The sequence below is a fragment of the Schistocerca nitens genome, chromosome 2, assembly GCF_023898315.1.
Source record: "Schistocerca nitens isolate TAMUIC-IGC-003100 chromosome 2, iqSchNite1.1, whole genome shotgun sequence".
Lineage (NCBI taxonomy): Eukaryota > Metazoa > Arthropoda > Insecta > Orthoptera > Acrididae > Schistocerca > Schistocerca nitens.
In genome coordinates, this window is record NC_064615.1 from 480,306,873 (window position 1) to 480,326,491 (window position 19,619).

The 19,619-nt window shown below is 39.9% G+C and overlaps 1 protein-coding gene across 1 annotated transcript in view; it reads left to right on the forward strand.

Moving 5' to 3' along the window:
* The first annotated feature begins 11,271 nt into the window (after positions 1-11,271).
* The window catches only part of LOC126235109 (homeobox protein Nkx-6.1-like), a 28,727-nt gene continuing 20,379 nt past the window's right edge, over positions 11,272-19,619 (forward strand). The window contains exon 1 of the mRNA XM_049943844.1: positions 11,272-11,437. Within this exon, the coding sequence (XP_049799801.1) occupies positions 11,272-11,437 (166 nt within the window). The remainder of the gene's footprint in view (positions 11,438-19,619) is intronic.

The window sequence follows — 19,619 nt, forward strand, 5'->3', positions numbered from 1 at the left end:
TTCAATAAAGCTCACAATCTGCAGCATGCAATTTTCTAAGTGGTGGGCATGGCAAGAAATCAGGCAAAACAACACTAAGTGTCTTCTCTGAAAGCTATCTAGAGCAGATTGTTTGGAAGCCCACTTGTAATAGAAACATAATAGGTCTAATAGCAACAAACAGACCTGACCTCTTTTCGAATGTCTACACTGAAACTGGTATAAGTAACAATTAGGCAGCTGCAACAATGATAGTACAAAGGGCAACTAAAACAAACTGAAGAATTCATATGAAGGATGAAAGGGAGGTTAGTGTTTAACATCCTGTCTACATTCAGGTAGTTAGTGAGAGAATATTTACGTGTTCAGTAAACTAGATAAAGAGGCAGTGGTGTAATATCTCAAGGAGCAGCTTGAAACATTTCAGTCTGGACAGGAGTGAGTAAAAAAATTGTGATGTAAGTTTAGAAAAATAGTTGACTGGATAGATTTACACCTAGAAGAATAGTTCAAGATAGGAGGAGCCAAGGGCCAATTAATGTCACATTGAGCCCATAGCTCTGCTGAACTATATGGCACCTGTTCAGCAATACACACTTATTTGTTAAATGTGTAATTTTACCTCCATATAATATGTAAAAGTAACTTCTAATAAAATTTACTTTCACTCATTTAATAACTAAAAGATACTATGCACCATTCTTTTTAAATTGTGTGGTCAACATAATAAACCATTAGTCAAGACATTAAAACCACATTATGTGCCACAGATGGACTTTCATTAGATAATTTCACACAGTGAGAAAAGTCAATTGTTTTACACACGTAAATGATTAAATGACAGTCTTCCCCCCCCCCCCCCCCCCCTCTCCCAACACAATAACAATCTTCTGAGGTCACTACACAATAAAGTTTGAAAAGATTGTATTCAGATTGTGTAGATGAATGCTGTCCCAGTTTGGTCCCAGGCTGTTTCAAGTCGGTCCTGATGGTCAGTCCCTGTACGGTTTTCCAGCAGTTATCTGCATCTACTAGTGTATTAGATTAATGTTTTGACCTCAGTTATGCTTGACACAAAAATTGAAAAAAAGTCTACATCAGAACAGTAACATTTCAATAAATTTCAGTACTCGTACACCCACCTACAGATTTAACCATTAATAAGCCTAATCCAATTAGGGCATAATATGCACAGTATGGCATTTAATCAAAAGAGTAAGGTCAGGCCTGCATCTCTGCAACCTGTGTCATGAGTCTCACTGTCAGTGCTATAAGGAATACCATACCCTGTCCCCACTCCTCCAAATCCCTTTCTGAAATTAATGTTTAAACTTTTAAGCCTTACATTGAACAAGCCTGCACATCATCATTATGGCTACTCATAATAAGTATAAAATTATGTTAGCGACAGCTTCTAAGAAAAACAAAACATGCCTCACTATTACTCAACATGAAATCACTTGTCATCCAAGTAGGTCTCACTCTGTCGCCTATGCTGCACAACATACTGCTAATTTACTTGGTCCTTAGTGAGAAAGAGTCAACCATTTTCTTCTCGAAAATATACAGCCCAAAAGAAAACTGACGGTATCATTGCCTATTTTGAATAAAAACTCTCCAACATAAAACGAAAATAGAATTTTTGAAACTGCCTACTTGGGCTATGCATCCCTAAAACTCACCAGGTGTCCAGGGTGTTGTTACTCTTGTTTTTATACATTGGGAAGAATATGGTAACCGCTGTCCTATGTTTTATTACCAAGTAGAACTGACAATTTCCCACCATTGCAGGTGCAGAGTTGTAAGATAGGCGCACCAGTCTTTGACAGTATAGTATTACATATATTTCATACACATTTCTCAATATATTACTTAAAAACATGTTGATTCATAATTTAGAGCTCCCTTGGGGATTTACTGAATACCATGATTAATTTTTTATGATAAAATTGTTTGTAATACTTTTCAAAAATGTTCTGTAAGCCAAGGCTGTAGAACCAGTTTTCAATAAGCAAGTCATTGGACAATCATGTATGCCTACCAGTCACTGACAGCTGAACACAGACTTAAAGGGTTCTAAATAATTCTATGGTAATTATAAAATGAAAATATTTGAGTTACGGAACAGATAGCAGACAAAAGTCATGTGAGATACAGGTCCATCAATGAAAAATGATATGCCATTGGATTTCTTGTTCAACTATTGTTTTGTTTTGTATTGTTTCAAATGCTGTTCCATTCCCAAAAACTAGTTATGAATTTGTTGCTCAGTCACATTTTCATGGTAAGTTGTCAAGTAGTGTGTGATTTTTTTTCAGCTAGAACTGGATGTTTTTTTCATATCCTGGATGCTCTTCCATTACGAAATGGATTTTGTCTTTATTTATTGTGTTTAATTATTTTCCAATATTTCTTTTGTTACCAGGACTGGATAGTGTACTTTTTAAGTTGGCAAAAGCCACTAGACTAGAATATTTCCTTCATCCTCAGTCAGTATAACAGATGGGCCAAAGTTACACAGTTCAGGACTTCTGCCATTTAGTTTCTAATACAGTGCCACCCTTGGCACACCAAACTCTTTAGCTGCAGTAACCATTTGTGTGCCTGCTTGGACAGCTTCTATCATTTCTTTTGGGCCCTATACCTGCAACAAGGTGCTCCACTTATTTGTTGCAGTGATCTACACATGTCAAATACTGGAACAAATGTGCATAGAAATAAAATTCCAAGGGATGTAATGTGATTAATTTTGGTAACTGATATGTTTTTAATTCAATGTAAAAATAACACCATGGTTCCAGTCATTGACAGAAAGTATCTAATACTGGAACCTCACAGAAATTGATGTAACCCTCCTTAAAATTAACATCTGTGACTGATTTCATTTTTAAGGAACTGATTTTCTTTTTATAGTATCATTGATCAATTCAATATAATACTATTGTTAAATGTAACTTCTAAATATTGTTCATCACACATTAAAGAAGAGCCTTCTCGTAACATTTGTCTTCATGAACATAGTGAAAAATGCCTTCAAAACATCAGCTTCACAATTCAGTATTCCTCCAAAACAGCTGAGTGTTCAGATTCTGCTAACCTACAATGTTGCTGTATAGTAAGACATAAAATTTGCTATACATGTACCAATGAGAATTTCTTTCTTCATTAATTAACAAAGCTGACATAAACATCAAAGACTGGAACCTTGGGTGTCTGTGGGAATTTACCTAACAGGGTGTGCAATTCTAAAACTGCCATTAATGGTATAGCTGATTCAGTGAGTGTTGTGCTCCAAGAAGAAAATGCAAAACATATAGTAACTCAAAGGAGTGACAGGCAGACTTCCTTGATAACTGGCAGCTTAGTATATTTCATTGGGGTACACAAATTATGTAATTTGATATTTATATTATTAAATTATGGATGCTGCTCAATTTTTAAATAATGATCCTAATTTTTATCTGAGTATCTAATGAGTTAGGATATAAAGCTACATACACAAAACATATTTTATTTATAACCCAATACTATTAGGCTGACAGCAAAAATAAAAAATCTGAAATAATGGTAGAAGAAAAAAGAACAGAACTGAGAAATTCATATGGGAAATCAACAAATATAACTAACAAAAGATATCATTGAGCAATGCTCCTCAAAGTGGAATGCAGGACATAAACTTTAAAACTATCAGTATTTAACTTTGATGTAATTTGTAACACTTTGCATACAAAGCTTCACATATGATCCTTTAAATGTATTTCTTACATTATCTTCATGGTTTCCATTTATTAATGTTGACTTGAGATAGTTAAAGCTCAAGCAAACTGTTTTGCAAGCTACATTTTTTTTAGATTTTTATGTAACCACACCCCACACCCAGCATTCGGCTACATGAATGTGACAAAACCTCCCAAAATTACCTTCATATTGGCCTAAATAACTGACTATTAACATCTTAAGACTAAACCACGAGTACCTTCACCTCCCTAGCTAAACACCATACTACGCAGCAGCGCTCACTGGACTGCCAAATTTGTAACTCTGCAGCTGTATGTTGTGCTGTTTTGCACCCAGTAGAGGTCAAGAGGATTTAAAAAGGACATACTTTTACTTTAAAAAATTCCAAGCTATTTTTTTTCTTTTCTAATTCAGAAAATGGAGCTTTCTCTTTTGCACTGTTGCTCTTGAATCCACACATAAAGCATGAATGAGCAGGCATATAGCATACCATGGCCTATTTTTTTCAGGATTTATTACAATTCCTCTCACATATAAAATAAATTCACTGCCTCTCCCCATCTCCTTGCAGATACCTAAGACTAGAGTACAGGGTGTCCATAAAGTATGTATCCATTTTCATTTTCCAGATGTGCTACAACAAAATAAACATTATATTTAGAGAGAGTAGCTAATACTGCTCAACATGTCCACCTTTATTGGCAAGACCCTGTTCCTATCGCCTTGTGGTTGCGTGGAACACACGCAGTAACATTTGGGCGGTTATTAGAAAGCATGCCTCTCAAATTCACCATTTCACTACATTCAAATGTGGCACTCTGGTAGCATAAACTAGGCTCTTGATAAAAACCCATGCAAAAAAGTCCAGGGGAGCGAGATCGGGGGAGCGAGCAGCCCACATGTCACCTGCAGCTCTTCCTATCCAGCTGTTAGGAAAGGTCTCGTTCAAGTAATCCAGGACAATGTTTGCATAGTGGGGTGTGCCCCATCTTGTTACTACAAGACAGAGGCAAGGATACCATCCTGTTGCAACTGGCTCCAAGAACAACTGCAGCATGTCCAGGTAGATTGCTCTGGTAATTGTATTTTCAGCAAATATAAATGGACCATAGATCCTATCTTTCATAAGACCAAGCCACACATTGACTTTGGGAGAGTCCCTTAGCCACTCAGTGCATTCATGCGGTTGCTCCTCTGCCCAGATCTAGCAATTGTGTTTGTTGATGACATCGCAGACATGAAATGTCACCTCGTCGCTGAACATAACATGATTCATCAGGTCCTCCTCGGCTACAGCCCCCAACAGATCATGACACATGGCTGCTTGTACTGCATGGTCTTCATCCTCCAACTGGTGAAGCACCTGGATATGATATACCTTCTTTTAAGGGTGTAATGAAGCACTTTCCACACTGTGGATTTTGGCATGGATAGTTCACGACTCAGCCAGCAGGTAGATGCCGTTGGACTTCTTTCAGAAACTTCCCTCATATGCTGTGCAGATTGTGGGCTGACTGGTGGTCGCCCAGTGTGTCTCTCATCAGCTACAGATCCTGCACGCTGGAATTTGTTGACGAGCTTCAGAATGGCAAGTCATGTAGGGGCATCCTTCCGATACTTTTTCTCAAACAGCCTCTGGACCTCGGCATAGGTTTCACCACGTAAACAATCTCCAGAATTGTGATTTTTTCGACAATTGTTAACATTGTGATGTCTCTTCACGGTTCCTGTATAATCCACATATACGTTTTCCGCAAAATGGATACTTAGTTTATGGGCACCCTGTATTATCAAATACCAGTCCTTCCACCTCACAAACTGTATGGAAAATGTTTATAAAATATTACATGTCATCTTAAAACAATCATCATATTTTAAAGTTTAGAGCACTGGGGGGGAAAAAAACATAGTGATTGGAAAAGCCTGGTCCGAATCATGCGTTGTGCTTAGCGGTGGAAGCTGGAAACAGCACTGTGTGAGAGAATGAACACACTGGCATATCTGAGTGGGTTAAGCATTAACTGATGCATTAGAACATTACATAAATGATTTGAAACATAGTAAACAAACCATACTGTAAAAGCACATTTTGGCTGAACTTAAAATTACTGAAAGGAATATCTGACCAAAATCGTAAGAATAATTCTATTTGTGCCAGATTATCACTAACCTTAACCCATGTATGTAACTATTATGGGAATACTAAGACTGTCTGGTTTTTCACTTTGCAGTCGCAGTTGTTTGATACAGGAGTATACAAATCCATTTTTGGGTGAGATTGGTTAGGACTATAAAGCAAACAACTTGTTAATAAAACTTTTGGACTAATTTATACAATCACTATGTGGTGTAACGAAATAGATTACAATGAATGTGCTCTTTAATCTACGAAAGCACCAACTTTAACATCAATGATCTCTTATGTCGAATGTTTTAAAAACTGTTCATAGTCATGCAATCTGTTTCCCATTCTTTTTCTAATCTGAAAATAAGGACCTTGTTGAGGCCTGTGAACACATGCATTCTAAAGATAAAACTTAAAAAAAAGAAGCTGCAAACTTAAGATAAAATATTCACTAGTTCCACATAATTGAAAAGGCATTATGAGTCACTTTAAAATATGTATTTTATAAGTACTTTTAATTTTATATACACACTATACCACCAGCTATATGCACATTAATTATAATTACATATTCTAATTTACTTCCATATCTTTCAGCATGGATTCAGTTTTAGTGATTACTCCTGTTAGTTCTTTTTTGTCCTTCGATGATCTTCTTAAACTTTTTATTGGAAAATATATGTCGTATCTCCAATATTTTCAGCTTTTTTCTGCCAAATCATCAGCATATTTCTCTACTTCACTTACAGCATCTTCTAATCTCCTCTTTTTCGTTTTCAATCGACCTATTTCATCTAACAATGCTTTTCTTTTAGAACTTTGGATTTCAGTTTCTCTAAGTTTTTTCTGTTCTTCAAGATACATTGTGTATTTTTTCCTGGAATTAACAGAGGGTAAATGAAATTCCTTGCCCACTTCAAAATTAACTAATACCCCAGCAAAATTTAGGTGATTGTTATTACTCTTTAGGCAAAAAATGTTTCACTTAGCTATCAATTTGTTTGATGAGAAACCTCTTTCTACATCTGCATGCTCTTGAAATAAAATCAATTACTTTTTGATGGTACTGTAAAGCTTTGAAAAATTTGGAGTCAAGAACTTACTTAAAGAAAATCAAGTCTTTCCTCTGAAGGATTGAAAACTTTATAAGAGATCATAGATAGATGATACTTGCCCACTTAGAAATTTATTATAATCTGTCAGCAACACTTTACACTCATCTTCTCTAATAACTTCCACCTTCATAAGATTTCTTAATACCAATTTCTTTTGAGCATAACAATCAAAGCAATTTAATGCCATCTGCCTTGGCTCTAAAGAAGATAAGCTTTGGACCATTTGTGAGTTGACTGGAGATTTTTCTAGCAGGTTTTTAAATAATGAAATCAAAACGTTATGAGCATCAGATTTTAAATTAAAGTTATCTTTCTCCAAGACTTTTCTCTCAAGAAGTAAATTTGTTGCTATTAGGTTTCCTAGAAAGCCTAAACAAATTTTATGAACTTCTGTATGCATTGATTTATCTTCCACATCAAATTTTATTAGTTTGTTTGCAGAGGTCAGTTTATCTGTGCTTTCTTTTATTACCACATTGAAACTTCTAAGCAGATTAAGAACAAACTTTCTTAGATCCTGAGCAAAAAAGGTAACATTGGATAACTGATTTGGTACTTTTCTAAGAATGTGGTTAACATTCTGGTAACAGATGAGAAAAAATTAAGTTTCACAGTTATCAAATTATCTTTGGTAGCTTTTTGTACTGTCTCATAATATTTTGAATGTGGTTTTGTTAACTTGCTTTTTTTCCACACAAGAAAGATTTTCCATATCCTGCCATATCTCTAACGTCCTCTCGCTGCCGGAATATTTTCAAGCCACCTATGGCTACAAAATTCATGTGGCATTACTGGTTGAAGATTTAAGAAATCCTCCCTACATGAAGGAGAATCCACGAACAGCCAGTAAATTACTGTAAACAAAGCATCTAGACTTTGCCACTCTGTTTCCTTTCTTAAAAGCGTTATTCATCTTATGCAGACCACAGCTGCCAAAATTAAGCACCTGTTTATTGAGCTCTTGATTTAAATTTCCTTGAATCATTCTGAATAGTTTCCACTTAACAACTGTGCCATCCATTTAAATCTGAATTAACTTTCGTAAGTCCAGTTTATTTGTTAGAACATAAAACGCCATATAGTATCCTCAACACTGCTGTGACCTAGGAAAGCAGAAAATAGATACTGTGTTTCTACTATATTGTTTACATCACCCCAGTAACAGATGTGTACATCCATTTGTTTGGCCTATAAAAATTTATTTAATGCTTCATCGAAGCATAGTGAAAAACTATCCACAGTATTAATTTTATCATGCAGTATATTCATGAAATATGGTGCTACCCCAAAGCTTACCAAATATGCACACTTAGTTAGTCCACATGAAAACTGTTTCGCAATATCGCTGTCTGGAAATGTTTGATGAAAAACGTTACTGATATCCTTAAAAAAACTTGACATCTAACACTGAATTCTTAAAAATGTCTTCTTATAGAGGAGCCACTTGTTCTACTGCTTCATTAGAATTTTTCTCTTTTTGTTTGTAAACTACAATATCTGGTGTTTTAGTTAGTTCTTTTTTTGTAGAAAATGATTTTAAGTTCACAGCAGCCGTTTCTTTGTCAATCATTAACATCATATGACTCTCACCTAAAAAAGAAAATAAAAATGTAATTTTCGTTAGCTACCGTATGTATATGCAATTTCATGAAAGGAAAGTTCAGTTTGGGTACATATTTACCATAAAGGTCCTTTCTGAAATCCGATCTTTCCATCAAATTTCTTAAGTACAGGTACAACTTCTCAAACCAGGACTCAAGCCCACATTAATATAGTGCAATTATGTCCTCTTTACAGTGCTGCTGAATTAATAAGTTAGACTCCATCCATACTGTCCATAAATGAATACAATGAAATTTATGGCCCCCCCACCAAACAAAAATTTTTATGTCCCAGTTTCCAGTTTGATCTGCTAGGGGCGCAGTTCTCGCGTCGTGCGAACCAACTATATTCTTCTTGCCTCTTGGTTGTTGCCGATCGCTCATACTGCGTGCGCCGCTTCAGAGTCAAATGATTTGTGCCGTATTGGACAGTTTTACTGCCTCAATAACGTGACGTGTGGTGTAATTGTGCATGTGTTGTGTTTTACAAGTTCAGCAACATTACAATAAAATTGTTAATGTACCACGTGGTTTTATTTAATCACTGCTTTTCCTGGCTAATGAACATTATTTCGTTAAGGAAATCTCCAACTGTGAACATGTAGCAATGTTGTCTGTCAAGCAGTGTAAATGTCATCTAGTTCATTGACAAAAGTAACAAACAAACTAAATGTATGATAAATAATCGGAACTAAACGATATTAATGATTCTCAGTAATTTCAGTGCTGTTATTTAAAAGACTAAGCTAGTTGCAGATCGTTTACCAGAATTGACGCTACTGTTATTCGAGGTGGCAACACTTTTCTTTAAGCAAAATGAACAGTTTTGTCACACAATAGCACACGTACACAACACTAATGTATTTTCCTGTCAAAATATTTCATAAAAGTTGTTACGAAATTACCAGAATTCATACATCAGCAGATGAGAATTTATACATAAGAGGCTGTTTGTATGCATAGAAGTTCAATATATTCACAGTCTAACTGGAATTTATTACCTCACAGTTGGTCCTTCGCCACTAATACACAATTATTATTGCAATTACTACCAACAACATTCAAGTCTGTATGGAAAATCAATTTATAACTGCCGCTGCAATATATCACTAAGATGGCGGTTAACATAAGACAATCATCACTTATCGATTCTGCTTCAGGCCGTGTTTGACTTATAATAATAATATATATTAAATCTTTTCTCACATTCACTATATGCATTAACATTTGAAAATATTTCTCAATGTTGCAAGACATGTTAATATTCATTTATCAATAAGTTGCGCTGAAGATCAATAGCGCTAAAGGCTGCGCTCTTCGCTAGCTGAGCAGAAAACTAAACATTCACATAGGACGAGAATTACAATAAAATAAAACTCCAAACAAAGAAGATAAACTTCAATAACACATAACTCTATTTCCAAGTATCAGTCTGCAACATAGTGCAGTTATTTACAAACCCCCGTGTTACGAGATATCAATCACAACCTATGAGTGCAACAGTTCGAACAAGAAGAAGGATTTTTCTACAAAATCATAGATAAAAAGAGATTGAGATTTTTATTATTTACATGGGTATTGTCTGAGGTATAATTTTTTACAAAATATTAAATTATGTCATTGACAATAATTACTTAGTATTTTATTAACGAAGAAGTCCTCTTTATTATTACTACGAGAATAGGACCAAAGTTCAGTCCCATTCCACATACAATGATGTTGTGAATATTATTTTGAATGAAATATAGATGTGGATACGACAACAAATTGGTATCACATTTTGCCATTCAAATACATCTGATTAATTGAAAGCACTCATGAAACTGTTTGTTTTGAGCCATAAGTTTAGGCGTAGCAAGTTATTAAGTGTGGCATAGGAACCCTTCACACATATCCACTGGCCAAAGTAAACCCAGTGCTCAGGCCACACCTGCGTCTTTCGTGAGGAAGGAAATGGGATACCAAGGAGGTATATAAACTAGATCGTTGTGGGATAGAACCATGTAGGTTATTCTACCTCCATGGATAGAACCCGCTGGCTTCGACCAATGACGTCATAGGTTACCAGAGATGATGTATTGCACAGATTTAGCAGCAAAGACGAATGTTGAGAAACAAAGGAATGCAGGATAGAGAAAACAGATTGTAGACAAAAATCACGTACATTGATATTTCGAAGATAATATCAAGTATATTGCTTCTTTGAGTCCTAGTATCCTATGCATGAGTTGACCTATATAACTAAACTGAAGAATGGGATAATAGCGCAAAAAATAAAGAAAAAAAAGGAACATAAGTAGCGTTAGCATGGAGTGAGTAGTATCTCGAACTTCAGTTGATCTGTATGGGCTAACTGCAGTATGGGATACAAATTTATCGTTAATCACCTTTTCACCTTCGCTGGCATTAGTATCCTAGTCGTCAGTTGACCTATGTAGGTCAACTGAAGAACATGATACTATCTTCATAGTTCAAGTGAGGTACAGGATGCCAATGCTACGTATGTTGCTTTTTTGGTCTTTTCTAGCACTAGTACCCTATTCTTCAGTTGACCTATATAGATCAACTAAAGTATGGGATACAAATTTTTCGTATGTCGGTCTTTTCGCCTTCGATAGTACTAGTATCGATTGAAAAATATCGTGGTAGTACTAGCGCTAGCTAAGACGAAGAAAAGTGACAACTGTAAAATTTGTACTCCCTACTGTAGATGATGAACCCTGCTTCAACTCTTCCAAAGCACGGCAGCGATGCGGCGGCGACGGGCGCGCAGCCTCCACGACCTCGCCAGCCACGGTCAACGTGGGTCGAGCACAACGCGCGCTCCCCATCGTTGCGTATGGCAACCGGACAGCCGCCGCTCGTTCACTACATTTCTCGTGCGCGCAAATTAAACGCCATCCGCGAGACGATAGAACAATCGCATGCTGAGGAGGACACGCGTCCATTGTCTTCCGCGGCCACGAGTCCATACTGCGCGCTCGATCTCTGCGGAGTGTTACCCTGCAGGATCAGTGTTCGAGCCGTTCACCGAGGTCACGCGATGCCCCACGCAGACATTTCCAGTGTAATTATTACAACTTTTCAGTGTATGTATGTTGCTGTGAATAAATGTGTTGTGCATAACCACATTTATTTAATTCCTGTCGCCCGTGCTTGGACTTATGCGTGGTCACTGCAGTAAGCTGGCCCAAAGTACGATATGTTTGAAAGTTGCAAAGAATTATGGGCTGCTCGCGTCCGTTCTGAGCCAGACTTGACCATTTACAGGTAAAAACACGTGGTGACGGATTCGATCGGCGTGAGTGACGAGGAATTGTCAGCGGACTCACTGTCGAATGCTTGTATGCTCGTCTTTATTCGCACACAGACAACATTTGGACCCTGAACGTTTATTCTTTTTGTGTGCGGTTTCTTTGCGTGTATCTCGGTACTTTTAGTACGTCCCTTTTCCCTGAGAACTTAGTAAAATAGAACAATGGCGACTATGGAGGATCTCTAAAGGCAACTAGAAGGACTGTTGGCACGTGATCTGTTGCTGGAAAGCATGCTGCAGAAACGGCCCATGCGCAGAAACCTGATGCCAGCCCATGAAAATTCGCTCGTGAACACAGCACCACACCGCCGCCCACTGTCATCACCGGACCAGTGACCAGCGTCAGATGTGTAGTGGTAAGGCCGCCATCCTTTTGGCCCCACAATCCATTCGTGTGGTTTAGCCAAAAAGTACATGTTGTGAGTCAACTGGACCATAATTACACAGCTGAAGTATGGGATGCAATAACCACCCTGCTCAGCAGTCCTCCAACAAACGCCTTAAGGATGAGTTGATAATCTGGATTTCGTTGTCCGATGAGCAGTGAGTACAGCAGCTGCTGCACCAACAACAATGCGACGACCAGAGGCCTTCGCTGTTCCTGTCCCATCTACGGAGCCTTGCACAGTCTGACATGGTTCTGGATTTGCTGTTGCACGCTATTTGTCCAGATGCAAGCTGTGATAGCTGCACAGACTGACATGCAGATATATGCCATAGCAAACTTGGCAGACAGGGTGCACGATTGGCAGCACTCAGCACACACGTCGACTGGTTGATGTGCTCATGGGAAGAGGGCAGCAGGCATCGCAGCAACAGAAGCCCAGACTATGGGCAGTGCTACTCGTGCCGCCAGAACCACAACAACAGCCACTCTAGCAGTACCCCACTGATGTCATAGCAGACTCCAAGCAGCATCTGCTGGCACCACGCCCATTTTGGCAGGAAACTGACCAAGTGCAACACCGCTTGCTTACACACAAATGCCAGCTTTGACCAGACCTAGATGCATCCAGCTGCAGTGTTATATTGAAGCATCTGTTTGTGGTAGAACAGAGTGTGGGTGTGAGGTACCTGGTAGACGCTGGGTCATAGGAAGGCCAAAACACTGTGCCTCACCACAGCAAACAGTTCCGCCATAAAAACATATGGCACTCATCATTGGAATGTGGATCTTGGACTGTGCCACACATTCGTGTGGAGGTTCACCATGGCTGACGTCACCGAGCCAATACTGGGTGCAGATTTTCTCGGACACTACCAGTTGCTTGTGGATATCGCAGATGCCCAGGTGATCTACACTATGACAAGTCTGAAGATAGCAGGACAACAACAGTATGCAGGCTTCTTCATTGTTAAACCTGTGGCATACTCCAGACTGTTCACAGATGTTCCACACAAATTTCTGGAGCTAACTCGCCCATCTTGTGCGCCACAGCAGCACAGCACTCTTGCAGTGTATACGACAGTGAACTGCTCGCCCTGTATCAGCTAGTGAAACACTTCTGTTTGTAGGTAGAAGCCCGCCTATTCATTATCTTCACTGGCAATAAACCTATAACACATACCTTCTGAATCAACAATACTGACTGTTCACTGCACCAGCTAAGGCAGTTGGAATATGTGTCCCAGTTCACAACAGACATCGGACACATTTCTGGATGGACAACGTCTTCGCCGACTGCATGTCCCACGATTGTGCAGTTAGCTTATCCCTGTTGAATTTCAAAGACGTTGCACAAGAACAGGAGGGCGATGGAGAACTGGACAACTTCTGGCACAATTCCTCCACTGCCTTACATCTAGAACTGGTGCCCATCCCTGGCCCCTGCTGGAAGATTTGGTGCGACTTCATGAGAGGCATACAACGACCGTTTCACCCGAAAAAATTCCATTGCAGTTCTTTCGACTCTGTCTATGGGTTATCAAGTCCAATGCAAAGGCCACGGTGTCACTCATGCAAGTTTCGTCTGGTCCACACTCCAGAAGGACTGTCATTTGTGGGCACGCACCTACACTGCATGCCAGCACATCAAAGCCGGGAGACAGACCCACACGCCCACAGGTGCTTTCACCGATGTGACATGCCCTTCACACATGTCCAGTGCGAGCTAGCCACTGTTATTCAACAGACATCCGCATCGTTCTGCGATCTCAATAGCCACAGTCCATGTGGGTCGAGCACAACGTGCAATCCCCACTGTCGCGTACACAAATCGAACAGCCGCCACCTGTTCACTATGTTTCTCGCACCCATGAGTTAAACGGCATCCATGACACAAGTGAACATTTGCACGCTCAACTGGACACATGTCCTTTGTCTTCTGTGGCCTCGAGTCTGTACTGTGCGCTCGATCATGGAGGAGTGTATACCCTCTAGGATCAGTGGTCGAGCCATCAGTAAAGGGGACAAGCTATGTTCTGGTGCAGTTTGTTAGTGTGGGTTGCCTACATTAGGGGCAGGTATGCGCTCAGAGACAAATCTATTGTTCTCCTTTGATTGACAGGTACTTAACCTACTGTTCTCCTTTGATTGACAGGTCCTTAACCCCTCGCTGCTACAAGTACACTTTCATGTCTGAGTTATTGGAATAGCCCCTCTCAGGTTTATCAATTTCAATAACTACTCAGTTAAATTGATCAATTAATTAACCCCTCCCACTCTGGTAAACACACACTCTCCTGATAATTGGCAGGAATAAGACTTAGCTGATCGGTCATTTGGAGGGAATTTGATTGCAGTGTATGGAATACTGTTTAAATAGTTTACAAAATGTACGAAATATTGTTTAATTATTTGTGGCACTGTATGGAATATAGTTTATTTATTTAGTTAAGAAAGTTGTCAGGAAATCGATTGCAGTGTATGGAATATTGTCAATGTGTGGAATATTGTTTCTTGAAACAATTTAGGGGATTCAAGGTATTGTATGGAATATAGTTTATTTATATATTTAAAGAATTTTTCAGGAAATCGACCCCCCACCACCACCACACCCACCCCTCTCCCCCCTCCTCTACCTGGAAACTAGCGGCTCTACAGTGAAGAGGAATGGTCTCATGAAGGGAAATTCGAGGGTATATTATTTATTTGAAAAAGATTCTGTTTGTGGGGGTCGTATTTCTCTTGCTCATCATTCTCCATTGTTTGGAAAGATGCAGGTATTGTAAGAGGTTATTAAATCGATCTCCCTTCATTTTATTCCGATCATGCTAGGAATACTGTCATGAAGCACACATCACAAGTAATCGTTCGATCACGAAGCATGCACCCGCGCACGTGTCAGTTCGGATCCCGCAAGGATGAGATGGTGGCGGCATCTCTTTCATACATGACACCTGAGAAATACCTGTGAAAACACATGTTCACCAAGGCACCGTTTCTGGCATGATGATGCATAGCTGCGGGCCCAGCACCAAGAGAGATATTTGCATAGCAGCTCACTCTCTCAGATGCAACTAAAATGGACAAGAATTTCTATGCATACAAGCTGAGACATCACGAAAGCTCCTACAACAACAACAAAAGAGACCATTAACTATTTCTGGGACTTTTTACAAATTCTGAGAGGGGACTGATAAGTAATGGATGGGCTGTCCCATTAGCATCGCTAGGGAGAATGCACCCTGTATTATACTGTGAAGCATTGCAACAGATTTCTATAGAGCAGTCACAGGCGGACTGGGCCGTCATTTACATAGACATGTGACATAGGTATAACATTGAGAACCTTTTAGCTCCATCTGTGAGAGCGAGCTGCTATGCAAACATCTTTCTCAGTGAGGGGCCCGCAGCTATGCCTCATCACACCAGCAATGGTGCCTAGGTGAACATATGTTTCGATAGGTATTTCTCAGGTGTCATGTATGAAAGAGATGCCGCCACCTCATCCTTGCAGATCCCGAACGACACCTGCATGTGGTTCGGCAGCTCATGGCTGATTGTCACTTTGTGGGGGCTGCCGGTGCACCCCGACTGGGACGGCAGGCTGTGCATGCTTCGTGATCGACTGCCCACGCCCATAAAACTGTTGCTGCTGCCAGTGTGGGAGCACTGTCCGCCATTGTTTTTGCAGATGAGACTTTCAATGGCAAAATTATTTTGTACAGATCGCCATACTGCACTGTCAGTTAAATGCCGCAAAAGTGGTCTACAGAACGTCAAATACATCCTACATTATCACCGTGCTGCAGTGCAGTGGCGACAGAGGATATTTCCGCCGTAAACGTGGCCCATGACTGCAGTCGCAGAAGCGTGCGTCAGCCAGAGAGAGGCCAGCTGGCCGTGGACGACACCCCATCCCAGGAGGACCTAAGTGGTACGAGTTAGAACACTGTCAATATGCAAACACTCGTCGTATTGAATCTTCACAAATTTCCGCAGAGTGTACACAAATAGATATTAGTTCAGTATTCTCCCACCGGGGGGAGCTCCGAGCCAAATCGTCATAAGCCAGAAGCTTTCTCGGACTCTCTGAACTGGTGTACATAGGATGGGCAAGCCCCCTCCCAGAATAAAGGCGTCTGCTAAGATGTTGTTTCTGGCCCCAACCTGCTTGCTTGCTGCTACACTTTCTGCAGCCATCTCCAGACTCACAAGAATATTAGAAACCAGGAACATATTTATCAGTGTAACTACAATTAAACAGGATTGCTGCTGCAATCTGACACCAAGTGATGTGCAGGAAATGTCTCGTCTTGACAGCCATGGTTGTGGAACGAATCTCTGTGTCTGATGCTATAATATAATTTTCTGTGTAAACAACATATTTCATTCCCCTTACAGCTATCCATGTGCTGAATATACACCTCCTGCATGATGGGACACACAATCATTTTCTCTGGACATGCCGGAACATAAGGCACAGTAACTTTACACTGCGACATATAAGCATTTCGGACAAACAGTGTAGTTATCGTTTATATGAGTACAGCGTCCGAAAAAGTTATGGTATCCCCACACTCACACCAACTACGTGTCTGATTCTCTTCAGTCCTAGGAAAGTATCTGACGTTTAAGTTTTCCAGTCAGCACGTCCGGAAGGTACTGCAGCCTGCCAAGAGTCTTTCATACAAGTGTAACAAAGCACAGGCGTCCAGCACTACGTGATAATCAACAACGCCCCTGCGGACGACAGGGTTGGAAAGACATGACCGATATGGGTTGGTGTACTGTAATCAATAGCATTGTCGATAGTGCAATAAGGAAAACATTAGGATACGCTTAGGGGCGCCGATGAGAGGACGTTTTTTTACAGCCTTACTACCCGTCCTGTTTGTACACTTTAGAAGGTCCAGTTGAGCCCTTGCACTGCTATATTGTGCAGCTGTGTACGAAATGAATCTATCACCCATTAAGTTTCGATATATTCCTCAAGGCGTTGAAATTGTAATCCACCATGTCAAATCTATCCTTCCCTTACAACTAGACATACGTTTTTTTTTTTTTTTTGTTTTTTTTTTTTTTTTTGTTTACGTGAATAGTACAGGGTGTCCCAAAAAGAATGACCCGATTTTAACTTATAATAATATTGAGATAAATTTCACTAGGTAACTGAAAAAGCGCTAGATGTAATCGGCATATTCTAGAATTTCAGAAAAAATCCATTAGATGTCGCTACGAGCGCGGACCTGCCAGTCTCGCGCAATATGGCGTCCGCACAACAGAAGGCGTATTGTGTTATTGAATTTAGTCATACTCAATCAGTGGACGCAGTTCAGCAGACGTTTCATATTCGATTTCGTGCTAAACCACCATCACCAAAGGGTAAAGGCAAAAGACCTGCCTGGCCATGCATTCCTAAACTAACAGTGTAGCAAATCCGACAAGCATTTGAGCGGAGGAGCCCCCACAAGTCTACGTGTCGTGCTAGCCGAGGATTTGTGTTACCACACATGGCAGTGTGGCGTGTGTTACGGCGTCGTTTAGCCCTCAAACCACACCGATTACAACTGGTACAAGCTCTTCGAGATACTGACAAAGTGAAGAGAGTGGACTTCAGCAATGCTATCTAGAGGACATGGAAGATGACACTTTTATATCACAGTCGATATTCAGCGATGAGGCATCTTTCCATATTAGCGGTAAGGTTCCCCATCATAATGTGTGTATATGGGGGCTCGAAAATCCTCATGAAACAATTGAACACGAACGTGATTCACCAAAAGTGAATGTTTTTGTGCTGTTTCACAAAGCAAGGTTTATGGACCCTACTTTTTTGAGTAAGAAACTGTAACAGGACACTCATATGTTGCAATGCTATGGAACTGGTTATTCCCACAACTTGATTCTGACAATTTCATCTATCAACAAGATGGAGCACCTCCGCACTGGCGCAACAACGTTCGCAGTTTCCTCAGTGCCAACGTGCCTCAACGTTGGACAGGGCATACAGGACTGCGAGACATCCTAGGTCTCCTGACTTAAGACCATGTGATTTCTTCCTGTAGGGATACGTTAAACAATGCGTTTACGTTCCTCCCTTACCTTGTGACATTGATGAACTAAAAATCAGAATATCAGCTGCTGTAGCTTCAGTGATAGAAGACACCTTACATTCAGTTTAGGATGAATTCGGCAATCGGCTAGATGTCGTCCGTGCAGCCAATGGAGAACATATTGAACATTTATGATGGATTTTTATAAATGTCTGTCTTTTTTGAGTAATTTAGTATGCAATTTTTTGGTGTTAAGCCTTTCTTCCAAATAAATAATTCTATTTAAAATCGGGTCGTTGTTTTTGGGGCACCCTGTGGTTTGATTCCTTCCCACAAACGTCTGGTGAAATTTCGGAACATAAGCTACGGTACCTTTACGTTCAAGCAGCAATATAACACTTCTGACTATCAATTATAGGTATATAAAAAAATACTTCGACGAATGGTTTTTCATAAAACGAGGTAAGCGCGACTATGAAGCAGGGATGTCTAATTTGTAAGTGTTATGATATTATGTTGTGGATGGGGGAAGAGCAGATATTAAGGGTCATTTAGCCGATGTAAAACACAAATCAACCATTCACTCTGAAAGCACTTAAAGAATTGGACAGTTATTTTGTTTCGAATTCGTTCAAGCAGGGGCAAGTAGTAACAACAACGAAATTAGCATTGTGCTATCACACCGTTAGACATCATCATGTCCTTGACATCAGTAAACTATACTTTCACTCTTAAGTGGCAAACTGTTTAATGTTTCCGAAGACGCAAAGAGAGTGCGTTGGACATGACCAAAAGGATAGCAATTGTGAAATAATTCTTAGCGTTTGTCAAACAAATACACAGTGATGTTTCAAAGTTTCATTCTTTTTTGGTATAGCGGTAGCTGTTCCCAACTAAAAGCAGAATTTCCCCCAATATTCCACTTTTTTAAGCTTAAGAGAAATAGCCCGCTTTGTCCCGATTTCTAATCCCAAATTACGTGCATTTTTAGTCAGTTTGAGACAAATGTTCCAGTTTGTCAGACAGAAATCGTAGCAACCCTAGGTACATAGAAAGCTGAAAGTAGAGTTATAGCGAAATAGGGGCGAGCATTACCAGCATTTAGTCTTACGTTCGGTTTTGTCGAATAGCAAAAAATGCCACAACCAGCTGGACACAGGCAGTGGTCGCAGACCGGCACAGACGTGTCTGGCGTGGTCAGACTTACACCGACCTGTACAGCGCGCTCAGACCAATATTTCAGCTGCTGGTGGTGTAGAATGCTGCGTCCCTATTGGCTCCATGAGGGAAGTGGTGAGTGGAGGAGG